This window comes from Sturnus vulgaris, chromosome 12 (assembly GCF_052056855.1).
Source record: "Sturnus vulgaris isolate bStuVul1 chromosome 12, bStuVul1.hap1, whole genome shotgun sequence".
Lineage (NCBI taxonomy): Eukaryota > Metazoa > Chordata > Aves > Passeriformes > Sturnidae > Sturnus > Sturnus vulgaris.
In genome coordinates, this window is record NC_142254.1 from 3,120,181 (window position 1) to 3,140,263 (window position 20,083).

Below are 20,083 nucleotides of genomic sequence, written 5' to 3' on the forward strand. Positions count from 1 at the left end.
AAATTTCTGCTTCTGTTTTCCTTGCTACAAATGCTTAAATCTAAAAAATCGTATTTATTTATAACTGCAACTCATTAATGTGCCTTTTAGAGACAGCCTTTTAGAGATCTTTTATCTTGGAAGTGTTTTGACAGATTATTGTGCAACCATGTTTTTAAGGGTACTCAGCAGAACCATTTAAGTCAAAAGTTTCAGAACTTTCTGCTGGTGGTACCTCTTGTGCTGTCTCATATGGAAGAGCATAAAAAGATTGAACTTGCACAGTGAAAAATCTTTTTAAGTTATTTGCACTTTGGAGCCTTGTTAACTGCCAAAGCCCAGGTTTTGACAAAGAATAAGATAGTGAAGGAAATGTTTTGGGCATTGAAGCAGATGGTGTTAAATAATCTGCTTAGTAATAGGATAAATCAATGGAGAAGATAATGAAAAATGAAGGAATGGCTTGAAATCAAAGCAGAGGCAGCGTGAGTCTTTGGGAAGCCTTGAAACTGATCTGGTAATTTAGCATTGCAGTGCAGTAAGGGCTAAAAAAAAGGTAATTAAAAAAAAGGTAAATGATGGCCAAAGAAAGTGTCAGGTTTGCAGGTTTTTCTTGTTTTGAGTGGTAGATAGGTTTCTTTAGGAGGAGAAAGGAAAAATATTTGACACAAGTGTTCTGGTTGATCTGCAACCGTTATTGCAGTTGATACAGTAGGAAATGATTGCAAAATTTGTAAGCACTCAGATGGGCTTGGTTTTGCTTCAGGAAATGTTTTTGGGAGAAGGAGAGCTCAAATCAGATGAGAAAGTAGAAGGAAAACAAAGTCAAGTTTCAAAAAAATGCAATTTTGACATTCTAAGAAAAGTCACTGAAGTTAAAATTAGCTGTGGTGCTACACCAGTAGTATTTCAAACAAAACAGCAGTATTATTTAACTTGTTAAATGAGAGAATTTTACAAAATCTTATGTCTCATGCCTGGGAAATACTTGAGAAATAGAAATTTCATTCCATGAGCTGAGAATCATTCTGAGTGATGTTCTCATTCCAGTGAGATATTTTGAGGGAAGACAAACTTGACAGGAAAGGAAAAATCATGGTATGCTATAGTAGCAATGCAACATACAATTTCTTTTACAATAAAAATCTAAAAATTGAAATGCTGTTTCAGGAGCAAGAATGACCTCCTGCATCTCAGGGATCCTGCATCATGTTCCAAAGCCTTCCCCAATGTTTCAGAGTGTTCCACAGCATTCCAGAATGTCCCACAACATTCCCATACCAGCCTTGAATGTCTGTCCCAAAGCTTTTCTCTAATTTATTTTCTAGTAACTGTTTATATTATTATAGAAGTGTTTAAGAAGGTTATAGAACTTGGTCCCCAAATGTGACATCCAGTCACCTCCTGCTGCTGTCTGAAGCCCCCAGGAAATGTGATGTGTCAAAAGGAGGAAGCTGTGCAGGGAGGGACTGAGCTGCCTTGAGGAGCTGGAGCAGAGGCTACACACAGAGTTAAGGAGAATAAAATGGATATTTATTGTGAGGCCTACAAAAGCCACACCCTAGCAATAAAAGTGCCACAGTGGTGGCCCCTGCCTGGATGGTTCCAAGATGGAAGGAAAGGAGGAGGTTGGTCACAAAATCTTACACTTTTATAGGTTCTGGTTAATTTGCATGAACCCACCCTCCACCTTTCCACGTAGTTTGTGCTTAGGGCCTGAGGTTTGGAGAAATTGTCCTTGAGTTCTTAACTGGAATAGGACTGGTTTGTCTTCATCACCCTAGCACATCAGAAAAGCACATCCAAGGAGAATAGGAAAACTTAAAACTAAAGGCATCAGCCTGGCTTGTCACTGATTTTGGGTTTCCTTCCTGACATGAGCATCACAGGTGAAAAAAAAATGGCAAAAGGAGAGACCATCTGTGAATGAACACATATGGAGAGCACAGTCTCTTGAAAGGAAATATTTGGGAGAGTCAACTCTTGGCCCAGGTTTGTTTTTGGCCACTGGCTGTTGTTGCCAGGTGTGTGCAGAGCCAGACATCCTCTCTGGGCCTTTGGGGATGGTGCAGGCAGCACTCAGGAGACTTAAGGCAGCAGAAAGGTCAAAAGCCAGACTAAAATCACTTGGGGAATTTACCTTTACATTTGACATGCTGTGTCTCGTGCAGATTTTCTAAAACCCAGCAAACCGACAAAAAAACAAACCCAAACCAAACCCAACAAAGCACTGGTCTTAATATAGTAAATCTGTATTTCCAAAACCTGGAAAATGCAGGTGGTGTCTGTCAACTTGAATGAAGTTCTGGTTCTGGGCTAATAATGAGAATATTTCTGGCAGCAGAAGGAGTAGGAGGCTGCAGCTGATTCGTTGTTGTTTTGTTGCTTTTATTTCTGAATTGTTTTTTTGGAGAGAGTGGTGACATAAAGAGTTACAGCTTGGGGTTGTCCTGGCTCTCAGAAAATGAATGAATGATGCTTCTGTGTTTTAATCTGTGATAAAGTGGATCATGTTAAAATTAGTGTGTTAATTGATCTGCTCAAACTGGCTGAATGCCTGTGTATTTTATTATAAAATTAATGTTGAAATTTAATTTCCATTATATGCATTCCATTAGTCTGTTATTGTGGGTGTTATGTATTAGTAGCACAATTCTGTCAAGTTCTGGGATCTTAAATACAACTGTCACAGCATTTAGATGTGTTCTGTAAAAAGAAAATGTACGTAAGTAAATGGGAAATTACGTTTAGAGTTGTTTGTAAAGTTAATAAGCATTTATGGGTTGGGTAGTACTCTAGGCTGAAGGGCTTTTTTATTGGAGAGCTCACTGAAATTTGGATTTCCTGGCACACGTGAGGGGCTGCTCCTGAGTCTGAGTTGTGCTGTCATTCCATTGAATCCTTTCCTCTGAGAGCAGTGGATTCAGTGCAGCCTCCTGTCTGCATGAGCACTTGGAACTCACTTCTGATCAGAGCAGAGCAAAATGGGAATTATTGTGTTGAGATAATTTTCTGAATTTTTTAGGAGTTTTCTTCTGCAATTTTAATGATTTTAATATAAATCATTTTTCAGACCTGTGCCTTTGCATTCCACCTCACCATGGTTGTAACACTGAGCAGCGTTTTACCCTCAGCTATGATGCTTTTAACTTTCACTTTTTATTAACAAAGCTAATGTAAAAGCAAAGTGTTTCATGTTGCCAATTTAATTTCTTTAATTAAAAGTGAAAGTTATAAGCTGGTACAGCCGTGGGTGAAGTTCTAATGTCATCAATGGGGGAAAAATAGGTTTAAAATTGAAGCAGTTGGCACAGCAGTGGCTCTCAATAGTACAGCACCTGCAGTTGTGACTCAACTTTTTTTTTATTTAATGAAAAATGATGAATTGGAGGCATTAAAGACCCCCAGTGTATGTATTGATAAGGGGCAATAGAGCTGCAAGTGCCTTAGCTGGGATCAGATGTAGCTGAAAGCAGGAGAGACCCTGTGAGACATTTCCCAACACAGGAGTAACAATCTGAGGCTTTAGAGTCCTTACAAATCTAAACAGAAAATTTATTTTTGTTAGTGGATCAAAAATGTAGCAACAGTGCAACTTCAATGTTAATAATCAAGCAAAGTGTTGAATAATTATCATAATGAAACACATCAGAAATAATTTTAATCTGTCCATCTGCATAGATGCTGAGCATGGTCCAATTTTAAAAAGTTTTTAAAAATTGGTGCATATTTATAAATATACAATTTTAAAACCACTGTTACTTTCTAATTTAAGACAATTCTATGAAATCTGAAATACCCTTAAAACTACACTGTTCCATGTTTAATTAGATGTCTCTTTTTGTGGCCTCCTGCCTTAACACAAGCCAGAGGAAGAGCTGAGGTTTGGAACATTAGGGAGTTTGGTAATATGTAAATGAAGCTCCTTATTTCTGTTGTTTTGAATACACACATTTAACATACACTGCTTTTCATACTTTGGAAGTCCAGTATTTCCATAGACCTAATGTGATCTATGCAGTTTTCACTTTCCAGATAAAGAACTCTCTAACACAAAGCACTTTAGTTCTTCACAATTAAAATATCACGTTGTCTGGTCTAATAAAATAGCTGTTGTTTGGGAGAAATGTTAATAAACCTGGTTTGCTGAATACATTCTCAGTGGGAGACAGCATTTAATATATTTAGAAGTGTATTATCTGCTTAGGATCAGTCCTGGATTTCTCTAAAAGGACTATGGGAAGCTTGCTTGCTTTTAAAGGTCTTTATTCATTAATAGGAAAATACATGACAAAAATGCAGCCTGCTTTATTTTCAGATCTAGACATGATGAACAGGGAGGAGAAGGCAAAGGAATTGTGATGAAGTCCTTGGCAGTGTTTGGTTTGGTGGGTTCTCTGATTAGTGGGTGTTCCCAAAGCTTTAGAAGAAGGAGACGGTGCATTGGAAGATTTTGGAAAAGCATGTTCCACAAAACAGGTGAAGTGCTGCATATCAAGATTTGGATGTTAGAGAGAAAGGAAGAGAAAACCCCAAATATGAATTAAGTGGAAGAAAAAAAGTTTAGAATTTAAAATTTAAATCCTAGCAATTAAAAAAGCTAGGAATGATTAGTCAGTAGCTTGACAAAAGTAAGCATAAAATACTAAAATAATTGTTTGGTGATGTTGACATGTAAGACAAGCATTACAAAAGCTGAGCAGCAGCAAAATTGTGCAAATTCTTCAGAGGAAGGGAGAGATGTTCACATGTGGAATGGAGTGTAAAGGGAATCCAGTGACATTTCTAAAGCTTATTTAAGCACCTCTCTTAAGCTTGACATTTGCATTTGCTTATATTTGCTTTCATCTGTGCTGCATGAGCATTGGTGAAGCCTTTTATAATTTACATTAGATCATAAAATGAAGAATTAATGAAAGAGTTGATGTTTGTACTTGTCCTTTAGTACATTTTAGCTCCATATGCTGATGATTTTATTTCTGAAGCTTACTGGCATGGTATCCGGCAGGAAAGTATTTTACTCTTAAAAATCTGCTTTTAAAAAAATCTGTTAAAGTTTATCTGAACACAAGAGAGTTAAATTCCTTAATTTTTAGCAGTAGTGGTACATCCAATATAAAGTTGGAATTCTGCTTGTTTGAAAGAAGAACTAGCATGGATTCTTTGGAAGAGCTCTTTGCCTTGGATTCAAGCAATAACTAGAAAATTATTGTGTTATTCTAAATGTAAAAGTAGTTCCATCTTCACCTTCAATCTGGGTTATATATTTAACTTCACCTAGTATTTTAAATCTTCATTTTTGGAACAAGATTCTTATATTTTATATTGTTCAGGAGCTGAGTACCTGTTTTCACCTCTGCAATAATTTTTATCTTATATTTACTGTGAACACACTTGGGCTTTACAGAGATTTGCTTTAGCATGTTGAGATTATCCTGAACTCCAGATCTGCCATTATTTGGTCCATTTCTGGGGAAGAAAGAAAAAGCCCCAGCTTTTAAATGTGTTACTTGACTCTGTAGCACTTGCAGAGTTTTTCCTTCACTTATGGAGCCCAGGAAATTACAATGTTATTTTGCATCTACTGCTTTAATTTTTCTTACAATGTCCCCAAACACAGCATACATCTGGTGTGTTTTCCAGGATTCTGTCATTTCCTTGTAGAAAGTTAGTTACAATATTAGAAGTTTTAGCTGGATTCTCTCAGGACACTCTGCTTTCTCCTCAAGCTGACGTGCTTTTAACTTGTACTTTGCATTTGGTGAATTTTCATACAGAGTATAACAACACTTTGTGTTTCTGTTCTGCTTTCACTGTGACACTCACAAGGCAACAGAAGTTCATTGTACATTTATAAATTTATCATCAAAACCCATGAAAGGGCTAAATATGCTTTTCCATACATCATGCTGGAGAAACTGAGGCTCCAATGATTGAATTGTTATTGCAGGATGACAGCAAGGACCTTGTTCAGCTCTGTTCATAAATACTGGCCTGAGCCCATGTCCTAGAGGAGCAGCTCACTGACTGGGCTTTGGTTGTTTGGTTTTTAACCTAATAGGTATAAATATAATCAAGTTGTTAGTAATTGCTGTGTTGATTAGAAACCCAGCTCTCTGACAGACCCACATATCTCATGAAATACCTTTTTGTCCTTTCAACATTAACTAGGTCACATTATCTACCTTTTTCTTTTTGTCTGGCCACAGTGGTTAGAAGGAACCTCAGCCTGTGTTGAGGTGGGAGTTTCTTCCTTGGGTGCCACAACTGCAACACAAGAGTCTGCTTTGGTCATTGGCTGTCTCAAAATTCAATTTATCATTCCTTTGCTGCAGACACTGTCCTGTCCAGCAACCTCTCATGCCAACAGACACAAAAGCACTTGTGGATGTTGTTGGAAGGTGAAGCTGATGTGTACAGTGGAGGAGTTATGCACATCTGAAAATCTCATTATTATTTAATGTCAGCCTGCATTATCAGCACTGTGTTTTATAGTGTGCTATATTAGCTGAAAAAAAAAATCCAGGTTCAAAAAAAACCCAACAGAACTAACAGGAGAAAGGATGTGGAATACTGAGCCAAATCAAGCCAAGGCACTCTCTAGGTATATCAAAAATGGTACACAACCATTTTAAGTGTGAGCCCTTAAAACCTATCTCCCTTTGGTTTTCTTAATGGAATTTTGAATTCTGACCAGAATATAGTATGAAAAAGTTAAACACCAGAAAAAAATCAGAGAATATGTAAGTTTGCAATATTCTTTCAAGTTTCAGGTCTGCCTTCAGCATAGCAATAAGCAGTGACAGATAGGAGGGGGCACAGATATTCCTTTATGACTTGTGTAAATTATATCACTTTAAATCTCAAAGAAATACTGAAGTAGAACTATTACATCTCTCAGGTATCAGGAACAAGAGTTTTCCATGGATGCCACAGGTTTTATTGGAGCTTCTTATAATTTTTTATGCAACATTTGCTAAATGCTGATCTATGACTCGTTTATAAAAGTATAATATGTGTATTATGTGCCTCTTGAGTTTTGAATTCCATCATTCTAAAAAATGCATAGTGAGCACAAATATAAATTTAATGGTTTTTAACATATGGTTATTAAATAGTCTGTCTAAAGAAATGTTAAAAGTTGTTATTGCAATTAAATTATCTGCTTTTAGAGCTGTTCCTGGTTTTGAAGGAAAATGCAAAAGTTGTCATTTAGCAATATTAATCCAGCTTTAAAAATTGTAACATTAATATTAGTAGTGGATGAATGGGTTTAACAGAGTGTATTTCTGTGCTGTACCCAAAGGAAGCTCATATGAAATAGTAACATCTTTATTTTAAAGATTTACCTTTTGTGAGGGCAACTCTACAATGGTTTTCTTCAGGTTCTCTACCAAGAGCTAAATACAAGCTTATTTGTAAACAGTACATTTTAAATTATGTGACTGTAAGGACTTAAATTTAAAAGTTTGGATAATGGAAAGAGTGTAACTTCTGATCTTGGATGCTTGAATTTGTTTGTACTAAATAATTGAAATTTAAACCTGTATGGAAACTTCCACATTGACAAAAACATGGTTGGATTGATTTTTTTGTTTGTTTGTTTTTTTGGTTGGTTGGTTTTGTTTTGTGTTTTTTGTTGGTTTTTTGATTAGTTGGTTGGTTGGAGGTTTTTTGGGGTTTTTTTTTTTGCTTTTTTGCAGGTTTTTTTTTTTTTTTTGGTTGGTTGGTATTTTAAATTCACATCTCGACTACATCTGGTTTATAACAGAACATTTAACTGTCTTTTAGGTGAGGCTTATGGGTTTGAAATTGCACTTCTATCAATTTAAGTGTCCCATCTTTGATACCTTGTATCCTATTCTTATTTATTTGCTATTTTTTAACTTACTGCAACAGATGAGGGGTTCTTAAACCATCTGTTAACCTTTTTTCCCCATTTTTTTAAACATGTAGAGTCGCTCAAGGCAAGAAGACCCAGAGCAAGCTAGACTGAAACAAAAAGCAAAGGAGGTAAGCAGAGCTAGAGATCATTACACTTGACATTTCAAGGCTTGAACATATTAATTTTTTATGCCTTGCTACTTGTATATCGTTAATAAAAATCTGACTAAAAACTTTTTAGGATGTATTTGTTGCTTTGCCTTTGATCTTAATGTTTGCAAACTAATACATTAATACATGTGAAGCCTAAGGAGATTTTATAAGAGAATATTTCCATACATTACATTTTCATTTCCATTTTAGGTAGCTGTAGCTTTTGTTGGCTTGTTGATGACAGCAGCTCTAGATTTTGGTGGAAAATAGATGTCTTTGTCTTTTAGTAAAATGTCGCTTTCTTAGAGATGTGTTACTTAACAATTTTCTTCTGGTAACATTCTTTCAGGTAATGTAATTGCCAATCATTTTCTCTACCCCGTGATTCAGTGTTTACTCATTTGTCTAAATTACAATAATCTAAAAAATATCAAATAATTTCCTATGAAGTTGTGATGTGTTACTCTAAGAGTACCTTAATTTGCTATAAATGAGTGACTGTCCTTTGCTTAAGGCATCTTAGGATGGGGATGTAACTTAAATCAATTAGATTAAAATATCCATCAGTTGAAAGCAATTTCAGCCATTCTTTTTAGCCACCTTGTTTGGATATACACATTAGCAGGTAATTATTATGCACTGGCAGGTAAGATATACAGAAAAATGCATATAACAAGTTTTTTATATTGACCTGTTCTTCCTGTCTCATTTCCCTCTTGGCAGTATTCTGGAGTCCCGTTAGCTACACAGATTTTATGTATATAAGAGTCAAAAAAATCCAAATACATGGATGAGTTTTATTTGTCTTCATTTCATTCTGTGGTTAAGACTTGCTGAAATGACTTCTTGTAAACATTAGACCAGGCCTTAGTGTTTCCAGAGTTGGATTTGTCAAGCAAGTATTGAAATGAAATGGAGTAATCAAGTTATTTGGCAGGAAAAGAAGCAGGATTTTAATAATACTTGGGTTTTGTATGTAGCCAGTGTATGCAAAGGAAGAATGAGATTTCTGAGAGCAGTTGATGGCAGGCAGGAAGGGCTGCTGAGCTGAGAGCCAAAGGTGCCATGCTGCAGTGAACAGAGCTGGGATTAAATGCATTGCTGCTGCATCAGTGTCTGGTTTTAGTAAATCAGTGTTTTAAAGCTCTAGAGACTTTCACTTAAAATTTAGTTAGTAAAAACATTTTCTTTTGCAAAGGGGAGTGTGGCATGGTACTGACAAGATGTTGTTTTAAGATTGTTCATGTTTTTTTCTGCACTGGATATATGCTGACATGTCAGTTGATATTGGCACTGCCAAAATAAAAAAATAAATCATTTTATAGTTTAAAAGGTTGATTAGAAAAACTGTCTTTGGTATGGCTTTGTCATTTGAAATTAAAAGTTTTGAATCAATGCCAAAAGAAATGTCAAAAATTTCAAAACTTCACTGCTAGCTGGGCTAGTCTTAAATGTGCTTATATTCTTACCCCTAGCTCAGAGAGGAATTGTGTTTCTTCCAGGTTTTGTATAAGCTGATGAATGAGATACTGTGAGCTTCAATAATAAGCTGGATTGGAAGCTGTGATTCCATGATTTCTGTGGCTTGAACGTTGCCTGAAGATCTTTGTTGCACAGATATTCTTGTGGCCTGTAGTGGTGTTAGGTGGTGTTTTAAAAAGCACAAAGAAGGCACCCAAGAAACCTGCAGTTTGTCTAGTTTGTGTTACTTGTTTAATGATGTGGTTTTCAGATAGCTTGTTTTTTCATCTCAGCAAAACAGCTGATAATAGCATTATTATGTTCTGAAAATGGATAATGGTTCAGGATTTAATCAGTTTGAACAGTGACACTACTGGCAGAAATCAGAGAGAGAAAGTGAAGTACCAAAAGAAGTGATTTGATGTCTTAAAGTATTCTAAATCTTTCCTTAAAAGGAAAAACTTATTCAAAACGTTGAGGGAACTCTGGAAAATGCTGCTTTGGAATGCAAAATAAAGGTTCTAATACAAGGAATAATAGGATGAAGAGGAAAGAAGGAAAACTAGGAAAGGTTATTTGTTCCAAAACATTCTCCTTTATGGATATTTTGGAGTCTTCATTCTGTAAGGCTCTGTTTTTCTTCCTAATTTAAGAAGAAAAAAAGATTAGCTCGATTTCTTTACAGAATGTCTACCAGTTGAAAGTTTTCTCTTTGCTTCTTAATGCCATGAAGACAATGTAAGTGGAATCCTTTGAACACATTTTAAAATTAATTTTATTAGATGAAGATTTGGGTTTTTTTTCTCTGTAGTTCCATCTTGATCCATTTATTAGCCAGTCTTCAAGCCACTGCATATTATTTAAACCAAATTGGCATAAATCAAGTTTAAACTGCATTTAAATACTTACCCAAACAAAGGAAGGACCCATCTGCAGGACAGACATAACAGTCAGGTTTCATTCACACCCAGACTGTTTTAACTGTTTTAGTTAAGGCACTGCAAACCCACTCTGATTTCACTTTGAGTGATTGATTTTGCTTTGGTATTAGCCTGTTTCAAATGCACTTGAGTGAAAGCAATAGGAGAATGTGCCTGTGGAGGATTATATTGCTCAAAACTCTACATTTGCTTTCACACTTCTGAGTTGGTGCAGCCTTTTTTCACTGGATACCATTGAAACAATCACATGCTAAACCTGTTTAATAAACTACTGAAAAATAGTTTCTATTGAGACTATTTCAGGGAAGAATAAGGCTTTTCAGCTATTATTTGTTGCATTGCTTTATAACAAATTCTGAGATGTCTGACTTGGTACAATTTAATGTAAGAAACAGAATCATTTGTGAGCAGTGTCTGTTTTGTTGGAAATTATAAAACTTTCCTAATTATTTTTTCTAATTAATGGTTTAAATTAACTTTTTAATTGTTGTAATTAATAATAAGCGGGGTATTAATCATAAGCAATGGAATTTTCCATTTTCCATTTTAGCCAACACATAGTTAAGTTTTTGCACAGAACTGCTATTGTTAGAGTGTGATTAGAAAATCACTGAAACTAAGTTTTGCTAAACTAACCCTGATAAGCTTCAATGAACAAAGCATGACTAAAGCTTTTAAAATCAAGCTTTAGGAAATACACTGATTTATGTAGTCTGGAAGTCACAAATGTAGGTTAAAGAAATTATGAGTTCTCTAATTTCCTTAAAAAGCTCTATTAAATAGAACATAAAACAAGCCATGTAACTGATAGCAAGAATAGATCAAGATTAGGAATATCTGAGTCAACACCTAGTAATTAATGATAGAAATGGTTTAGAAGAAAGGCAGGGAGAGTGAGATCCTCCACATCCTTTCTGTCAGGGGTGTTCTGCATATCAGGCTCTGTTGCCTAAAAAATGTTTTAATTTAGAATTAATTTAGTTTAGAAATCAAGTTGTTGAGCTTGATCCTGAAGGATGAACTTGGTTCAAATGTTTGTGTCATCACCAACCAAGAATATGGCATAATACTGAAAACTGAAACCAGCCCCCATGAGTGTGTGGGGCTGTATCCAGGCCCCAGCTCAGGCTAGGTCACAGCCAGTGCCCTCTGTTCTCACATGTGCTCACCAGCCGTGCAGGGGAGGTGTCTGACCTGCTGATCTCCATCCCAGGAGCCTTGGGATGCTGGGGAAGACACGGGGCCAGCCCTCGGTGTGTCCCTGGCAGCAGAGCTGGCCCAGCTGCCTGGGGCTGGGGGAGGTCCTTGACTGTGCATTGCAGGGGTTTGGGAGCATTCCCTGGCCAGGGGCTTTGGGTTCCTGCAGGAGCAGAGCAGGCACAGGCTGTTCATGCACATTGAGGTCACCCTTGGGTGCTGCATCCCCCATGTCTGCAGTGTCCTCTGGAACAAGAGCCCTGCTGGGCTGAGGTTCACACTTTGGCCTGTATCCTTTTTGGAGTTTATGCAGTAAAATATGTGGACTGCTAGCAGATGGAGCTCTTGAAGAAGCTATAGGATCCTTCTCTTCAAAATAATGAAATATGTGCATCCTGTGATGTATGTGTTACATGATTCTAACATTGCCTTGGAGGTTTTAAACCCCCCAGAAGAACTTAACTTGTAGCAGAGCTACTGGAACTCCAGCATCATGTGCTTAGTGATTACAATAGGAAAACAGCTTTACACTAAATAAATTATTGTCACTGTACTAATATTTATGTATCAACTCAATAGGAGTGATTTCTTTTAAAATATTTAAATGATAGTTTGCTGCAGTTATCATAATTACTGAAAATGAAATGCAAATGAAAAGGATTTTGTTCTGTTTGGCAAGTTCATTTATTCACCTTTTCAGCAAAGCCAAAGTCCTTAAAGATTGTACTACAAAAGCAATGTCTCAGTGATGAGAAGTCTAAGTAAGTTTTCTGTCTCATCATACCTGACATAAAAATATTGATTTAAAAGCAGCAATCTTATCTTAAATTGATTTCTTGTAACACAGTCCACTGAGAAATAGGGCACTTGAACAGGAATAAATTTAAATTAAATTTCCACATAGCTCTCTAACCCATCTGAGTGTCAGTAGGTGGGAAGAAGAAAAAGCTATGAGTGTGATACTTGAAGTAATGATTAAGCAGTGTTTAGACCACACTGATTCTGCAGAGCAGACTTATTTCTTGAATAGTTTTCTGTATCAGGTTACCAGTGCTACAGCTGTGATGCAGAAGGAATGCAAGTGTTTTTGCCAGTAAGTGTAGAAAGTCAGGTAACACTCACTTCTTTTATTCTTTCCCTGTACCACAAGTCTGTTGTTTGTACCCAGAAAAATACTTTGACCATTCCTGTCTGGTTTAAGTTTGTGCAATGCTGCCCTGGGTTTGGCTTCAGAGTACAAGATTTTTCTGAAGTTAAAAAATTGTTAAAATGTTAGTACTAAACTTTTACCTCAGAGAGGAGTGGTCCTGTCTTATTAGTCTAAATACTCTCCTGGAAGTCCTGCTGCATTAGCAAGTTTATTGCTTAAATTAGGTGTGATTTTTTTTTTCTTTTAGCGGATATTATTTAGATGTACAGGTATATTATGGCAATAGTCCCAAATTCTGATGCCTGAAGTTGATTATAAAGCTTATAACCAAGGACAAGAGAGGCATGGCATTACATTTCCATGTGCAAATGGTGCTGGGGGAGCAAGATAATCTATATACAGTAATAAGTTTGTTACATATGGATCTTGGTGTGTAAGTCTTCCAGATTCTCAGTGTTTCCAAGGATGAAATGCAATGAATTCTACAAGTGCTGAAGAATTTTGGTCAATAGCAATCTTACTATTCAGCAGAGCTTCTTGCATATCTCTTTGTAAAATTGAAGGTGATGACAATTCCAACCTGTTCTCCTGGGCTCAGAGCAGAAGTTGTCTGGCTGAAGTTGAAGTGTGGTGTCACCCTGGCTGTACAGAGGGTCAGAAACTGGATAACTGACAGGAAAATGCTGGGGAATCAGAGAAATGACCATGATATCTTCCAGCTGAGTCAAATTATTTATTCCTGCTTAGGTAAAATGTATATTAATTAGAGCTGAGTCAAAGGCTGGGGTGGTTTTTGTCTTTTCTCTAACCCAGGCTTATGGTATTAGTCTACGAAAAATCTGAATTAAATCCAATGCTGTCCAGTGTAATAATTTTCTTCTACAAAATCAAGTTGGTGGCATTCCATAGTGATGCATTATTCCAGCACACACATACTGCCCAGCTCTTGTTTAGTTAACATGAATGCTTATTTTTCATGACTGATGTAAACTGTTGGCTTTAGCATTCTTAAAGGGAAATGCTGTTTTACTAATTGAGGAGCTAAATACACAGCCATTCTTAAGTAACAAACTATTTTTATACCACCATCTTTATAGTATAAAATTAAGAACACTCCTTTATCTTTGTTTATACTTACTACCTAGAAAACAAATTTTTGGAACTTGGTTTACACCGATGTGAGTGCCTTGTGTGAGAAGGATCCTTGTATTGTATCCATGTTTTGTTCCTCACAAAGGTCCTTGTCAGATCTGTGGGGCTTTTATTGGGGGTGTTCATAAGCAGGAAAAATGAGATGGCATAGCTTGGAAAGCAGGGGCTTATGCAAAACAAAATGGGACAGTGAGAATGGGATTGTTCAGCCTGGAGAAGAGAAGCTTCAGGGTGACCTGACTGTGACCTTCCACTACCTGGAGGAGCTGGCAGGAAAGATGGAGAGACTGTTTGCAAGGGCCTGGAGCAACAGGACAAGGGAGAATGGCTTCACACTGGCAGAGGGTAGGTTTAGATTAGATATTAGTAAAAAACTCTGCCCTGGCAGGGTGGGCAGGCCCTGGCACAGGGTGCCCAGAGCAGCTGTGGCTGCCCCTGGATCCCTGGCAGTGCCCAAGGCCAGGCTGGACATTGGGACTGTGGGAGGTGTCCCTGCCCATTGAATGAGAGGATCTTTAAGTTCCCTTCCAAGCCAAACCATTCTGGGCTTCTCTGGCTGTGACAAGACAAAGGAACAAGAAAGCAATTGTTCCTTATCTAGTCAAGCATTGTTTTTGTTTAGCTGATGTCTCACTGAGTATTTGAAAGGTATCAACCTTCAAGTTAACTCAACAGCAATAGAATTTCCTTAGATTTTGTGTGACAAGTGTATTTGTCCTGGTGCAATCTGCTGTTTGAGGCTTTAGCAGATATTCATAACCAATGAAATACCATGATTTTCTTACTTTGCTGCCAAAAGGGTTCCCATTTAGTGCTCTGAGAGTGGGGGGCATGAGACAGCTAAGTTGTATACACCTGTAAAAGTTGACTTTTCTTTTTGTGATTATTTCTTGTTTTGTCATGTTTTCTAACAAAATTGTAAATAACTGTGTACTCTTTTAATTTTCAAGTAAAACTGGTGAGGAAGACTCATTTTCAAAGTAGAGTTTAGTTCTGGTTTGAAATATATTTGGGTTGTGTTTGAACAGTTCCTAAAGAGCTGTTACAAAGTCTTTTCTACCTAATGGATTTCATTTTTTAAAGCAGAAAGGTGGTAGGGAAGGAGAAAGCCATCCCTGTTGTCTCCATCACCTTCCAGAGCACACTCACCGTGATGAGTCTGCCTAACACAGCAAAGGTTGTTAAGTAAAGAGCCTCTCATTAGACAGCAGCAGAACTACTTGAATGTGCATTTCCAGAGCTTGGGTTTAGAATGGTAAAAGCTTTTTGCAAAGAATTTCTGAAGCTGAAGGTGACTTAGCTTTTCTGAATTTCACCAAAATGCTCCAGCAGGGCCTTCCTCTTGTAAAATGAATTTTTTTAAGGTGGTAACAGTAGAACCTTCAGACGTTCAGATTTCCTGTAGTTTTCCTTCTGTGTCTGTAGGAATAACCAGTGCTGCTGCTTTTTTATTTTGAACAAGTGGAGGGTGGCAGCCCCCTGTTTCTAATCCCTTTTGGATGCCTGGACAACCAAGCTTAGTGCAGAGATAAGGGAGCTGTTATTTTCCATGTTTGGCATGTAAGATTTGTGATAAGGTGGTTTGGGTTTGGGTCCTGAGTACTGACAATTGCATCCAGAGGTTGCAGAGGAAGCAGCGAGGAATGCATGCAACAGTAGTTCCTTTTCTGAAAGGATTTTTAATTTTTTAAAAAATCTATTTAACTATAAACACACATAAACACTCTCTTTCTGAATATATATATAAATATATATATATTCACACCAGATCAGTTTGTGCAAGGGAGAGGTCAAGACTAAATTTCCATTTCTCATTTTGCTTCAGTGGTATTCTGTTTAAATACGTGTCTTCCTCAGGTAGAAGCAACCTTGTTTAGAACAATTTATCACACTGGCATAGACGGGGGAAAAAAGAAAAAAAATTCTTTAGAGCAAGCTCTGAATGTGGAAAAATCACACAACTGTTTTATCTGAACACTGCAACAGATTTACTTTTGTGCTAATTTGGCTGAATAAGAGCACTTTAGAATATGATTGCCTGTTTAATAAGTAGAGGGCAGCAAATGTCAGCTGTGTCTGCTTGTCAGAAACTGAGGAGGTTGCTTGGACAACAACATAAATTATTATTTAGATGATTCGGCCCCTTAGTCAAGCCTGCTCTACTCTATACAGCTTGCAGGAGGAGGTCAAGGTGTATTTAGGCTTAAGGCCGCAGGGCAAATTACCCCCATCCCCTCTGTGCGAATGGGTTCCTTACTCCAAAACAAACCTGAATGAGGGCTTTAATTCTGCTGCTGAGCTAACGTGTTTGTGAGCCCTGTTTGGCAGCCTGGAGCGCCCGAGGCAGCCACAGCTGCCAGCTTTCATCTGCCCCCAGATCCTGCGGGCGCCGCGTCACATGCACGGCCCCGGGGGACGGGAGAGGGAGGATCCAGGGAGAGCCTGGGCTGGGGCTGCACATCCCTGCTCCGTGTGAGCCTGTCCTGGGCTGTGACTGCACATCCCTGCTCCGTGTGAGCCTGTCCTGGGCTGTGACTGCACATCCCTGCTCCGTGTGAGCCTGTCCTGGGCTGTGACTGCACATCCCTGCTCCGTGTGAGCCTGTCCTGTCCTGGGCTGTGACTGCACATCCCTGCTCCGTGTGAGCCTGTCCTGGGCTGGGACTGCACATCCCTGCTCTGTGTGAGCCTGTCCTGGGCTGTGACTGCACATCCCTGCTCCGTGTGAGCCTGTCCTGGGCTGTGACTGCACATCCCTGCTCCGTGTGAGCCTGTCCTGGGCTGGGGCTGCACATCCCTGCTCCGTGTGAGCCTGTCCTGGGCTGGGGCTGCACATCCCTGCTCCGTGTGAGCCTGTCCTGGGCTGGGGCTGCACATCCCTGCTCCGTGTGAGCCTGTCCTGGGCTGGGGCTGTGACTGCACATCCCTGCTCCGTGTGAGCCTGTCCTGGGCTGGGGCTGTGACTGCACATCCCTGCTCCGTGTGAGCCTGTCCTGGGCTGGGCTGGGACTGCACATCCCTGCTCCGTGTGAGCCTGTCCTGGGCTGGGGCTGCACATCCCTGCTCCGTGTGAGCCTGTCCTGTCCTGGGCTGTGACTGCACATCCCTGCTCCGTGTGAGCCTGTCCTGGGCTGGGCTGGGACTGCACATCCCTGCTCCGTGTGAGCCTGTCCTGGGCTGGGACTGCACATCCCTGCTCCGTGTGAGCCTGTCCTGGGCTGTGACTGCACATCCCTGCTCCGTGTGAGCCTGTCCTGGGCTGTGACTGCACATCCCTGCTCCGTGTGAGCCTGTCCTGGGCTGGGACTGCACATCCCTGCTCCGTGTGAGCCTGTCCTGGGCTGGGCTGGGACTGCACATCCCTGCTCCGTGTGAGCCTGTCCTGGGCTGGGGCTGTGACTGCACATCCCTGCTCCGTGTGAGCCTGTCCTGGGCTGGGGCTGTGACTGCACATCCCTGCTCCGTGTGAGCCTGTCCTGGGCTGGGACTGCACATCCCTGCTCCGTGTGTGCCTGTCCTGGGCTGGGCTGGGGCTGCACTTCCTGAATCCTCTAATTCCTACCCCAGCTCTCTTTGTGCAAACCCCACACCCAGACCTCCCTCTGCTCCCCACTGCCACCTCCCTGCCACAGTCTGGGTGGGTGTTCACATGTTCTGTCTTCTCAAGAGGGCTGCACCTCCTTTGGAATGTATACATTTCATAGAGCACACTGCTTTTCATAACAGCTGGGATCTGCTTCTCACCTGGTAGTGGAAGATGAAAGAATTCATGGGAGCACAGTTAAAGCAGAAGTTGAAATGCAGTAGTAAAATTTTAAACAGAGTAATTTAAAACTTCCTTTCCAGCCCATTTTTGAAAATACTTTATACCATTAACAGTAGGGAAAAATGTGTCCATTTTGGTTAACTAAACACTCCACATTTCTGACTGTAGCTAGCTTTTATGCAACTGTTCTCTAAACCACAAGGTAAGTGGCAGAGGTCATGAAAGGTGTGTTAGCATCTATTTCCTATTTTTAGTTAAGTCTTGTTAAAAAAATACTGTGTCAGCCTGTGAAAGAGTAACTATATCAGCTGAATAATGAGATACTGCTCAGCATATTCTGTGAAAGTAGTTACTCTGCAGTAGTAGTGGTAATCTTTTAAATAAATAAAATTTCTTATTATCATTCACAATATAGATTGTTTTCCCCTCAAATATCCTTGTTAAAGGTAGGTATGATTCTTTCTGAAATGTGAGCACTTGAAAGGTATTAATGTATTTTTAATGTTATTGGGCAGTTGAGTAATGATTTGTAGGAGTTTTGTTTTCATTTAGCATTACAAATTGCTGCTGGATTGTTGGTTAACTTCTAGATTTCCATGGAAATGGTTGTAAATACCTGATTTCCTGGAATGGGAAATATGCATTTATACTGATGAGTGTCTGTACACTGAGGTGTTAGAGCTTCCTAAAAACTGATGCCTCAGTATCAGGTAGGGTTGAAGTGAAGCAAGTTGAAAACCAGTGTGATGTAATTACAGCTCATGGGTTTATTGACTCTGCACAGCCATGAAGTCCAGAGTAGGTCTTTTACATTGCTGTGTCCTTTCCCTCCACAAGTAGAAAATTTATTTATATCCAGAACAGACCTTTCTATTCTTGAAACAGAAATAACACCGTGTAGATTCTGAATATTTCTCTTAATGGCCAAAAGCCATATTCATGTGGTGAGGTGCTTGAAAATCTATTAAAAAACAGTAATAATAAAAAAATCTGTCCTGGCAGAAGAACTCATATCTGGCAAACCTGTCAGATAGTTTAAGTAAGCTTTAGGGAAGTGTCAAAAATCATAAATAGGAAAATAAAGCATAAGTGCTAAACTCGGGATTAATTGTGTTCAGGACAAAGGAGATGAGCAGAATGTTCATTTGTTACCTGGAAAGGCTGACCTGGAACAGAGACTAGACAGAGCAAAAGGGATAAAATAGGAATTTATTGAAAGGATCCACCTTGGGCAGTGCAGAAGCCTGGCCAGGGCTACACCCAAGTCAAATCCAAGCTGGATCCTGGTCACGAGTTTTTACACTTTTGTAAGTTTTGCTTCATCTACGTCTTGGGGTCAATTCTCCAAGCACAGCCCCAGGCTATGAAGTCTCAGCCCCTGCCTTGCCCCCTTTCCTTCACCATTGTTTTTGCTTTTTGGGTACCAGTTGTCCTTGATTCTCCAGCTGGGAAGGAATTGTTTTTCTAACCACCCTGTGAAGAGACCTTAATAACATCTAATGTGAAGTTTCAATGTTACACACTAAGCAGCAGAGATTCTGAAAAATATAAAAGCTAAAACCCAAGGCATCACACTGTACTAGAGAAGAGAGCATATTTTGATGAGAAATAGGATAATTTTGTCTTTATTTTCAAAATCTGTGTTGAAATTCTGGGGATGTGTGATCTGTGTTTTCATAGAGCCCTTAGTCTTAAAGCAGCCCAACATGTGGTGGCTGCAGTGGCCACCTGCCAGCTAGGCCAGGTGAGATGGGCTCCCATTGGGGGTACCTGTAGAATATCCAGGGTATCTGCCCTGCCTTTGTGTGACAGGTAATGATTGAGAAGGTTATTCAATATGGATCATTATTTTGTTGCATATGCTGCTGTTTAATTAAGTCAACTACTTTCAGCTTCCTGTTTTGAGGAATGGTAAATTCAATATTCAGCAAAATTGTTCTCTCTTTTAATAATGGTCTGTCATCAGCATTTGCTAGTCTTTCCTTCTTAAGCAGTATGTTCAGGAATCTCTTGTGTGTATCAGAAAACAAAAGTTTGGCATGATTTTTTCCTCCCTCTAAGAAATACCTTGTTTGCATGTTTCTGCTGTTTTTACCTTTTTAGTGATCTAGGTGACTGCAGGATGGATTGATGCAGACCTTCAGGTTGCATGGAAACACCTAAAGAACATGAAGCTCCATTAGCTCACCCTGAGAGCTTCTGTAATTAAGTCTCAAATTGAAAACTTGTGCCTTATTTTAGGGTGCAGAAATCAAACAACACTCTGATTTTTAGCAGAGGAGAAAGGTAACTTGAGGCCATGAGAGACTGGCAAAGTTTCCTGAGACCATTTTTTATGCCAGTTTTGTCAAGGTTTAGTCTGGTAATTTACATAGAGATAAAATATGCTTTACTGAACTAT

At 39.1% G+C, this 20,083-nt stretch overlaps 1 protein-coding gene across 1 annotated transcript in view; it reads left to right on the forward strand.

The window, feature by feature from the left end:
• The window catches only part of LOC106856498 (transcription initiation factor TFIID subunit 4-like), a 145,795-nt gene that overhangs the window by 67,812 nt on the left and 57,900 nt on the right, over positions 1 to 20,083 (forward strand). The window contains exon 13 of the mRNA XM_088171815.1: positions 7,936 to 7,992. Within this exon, the coding sequence (XP_088027941.1) occupies positions 7,936 to 7,992 (57 nt within the window). The remainder of the gene's footprint in view (positions 1 to 7,935; positions 7,993 to 20,083) is intronic.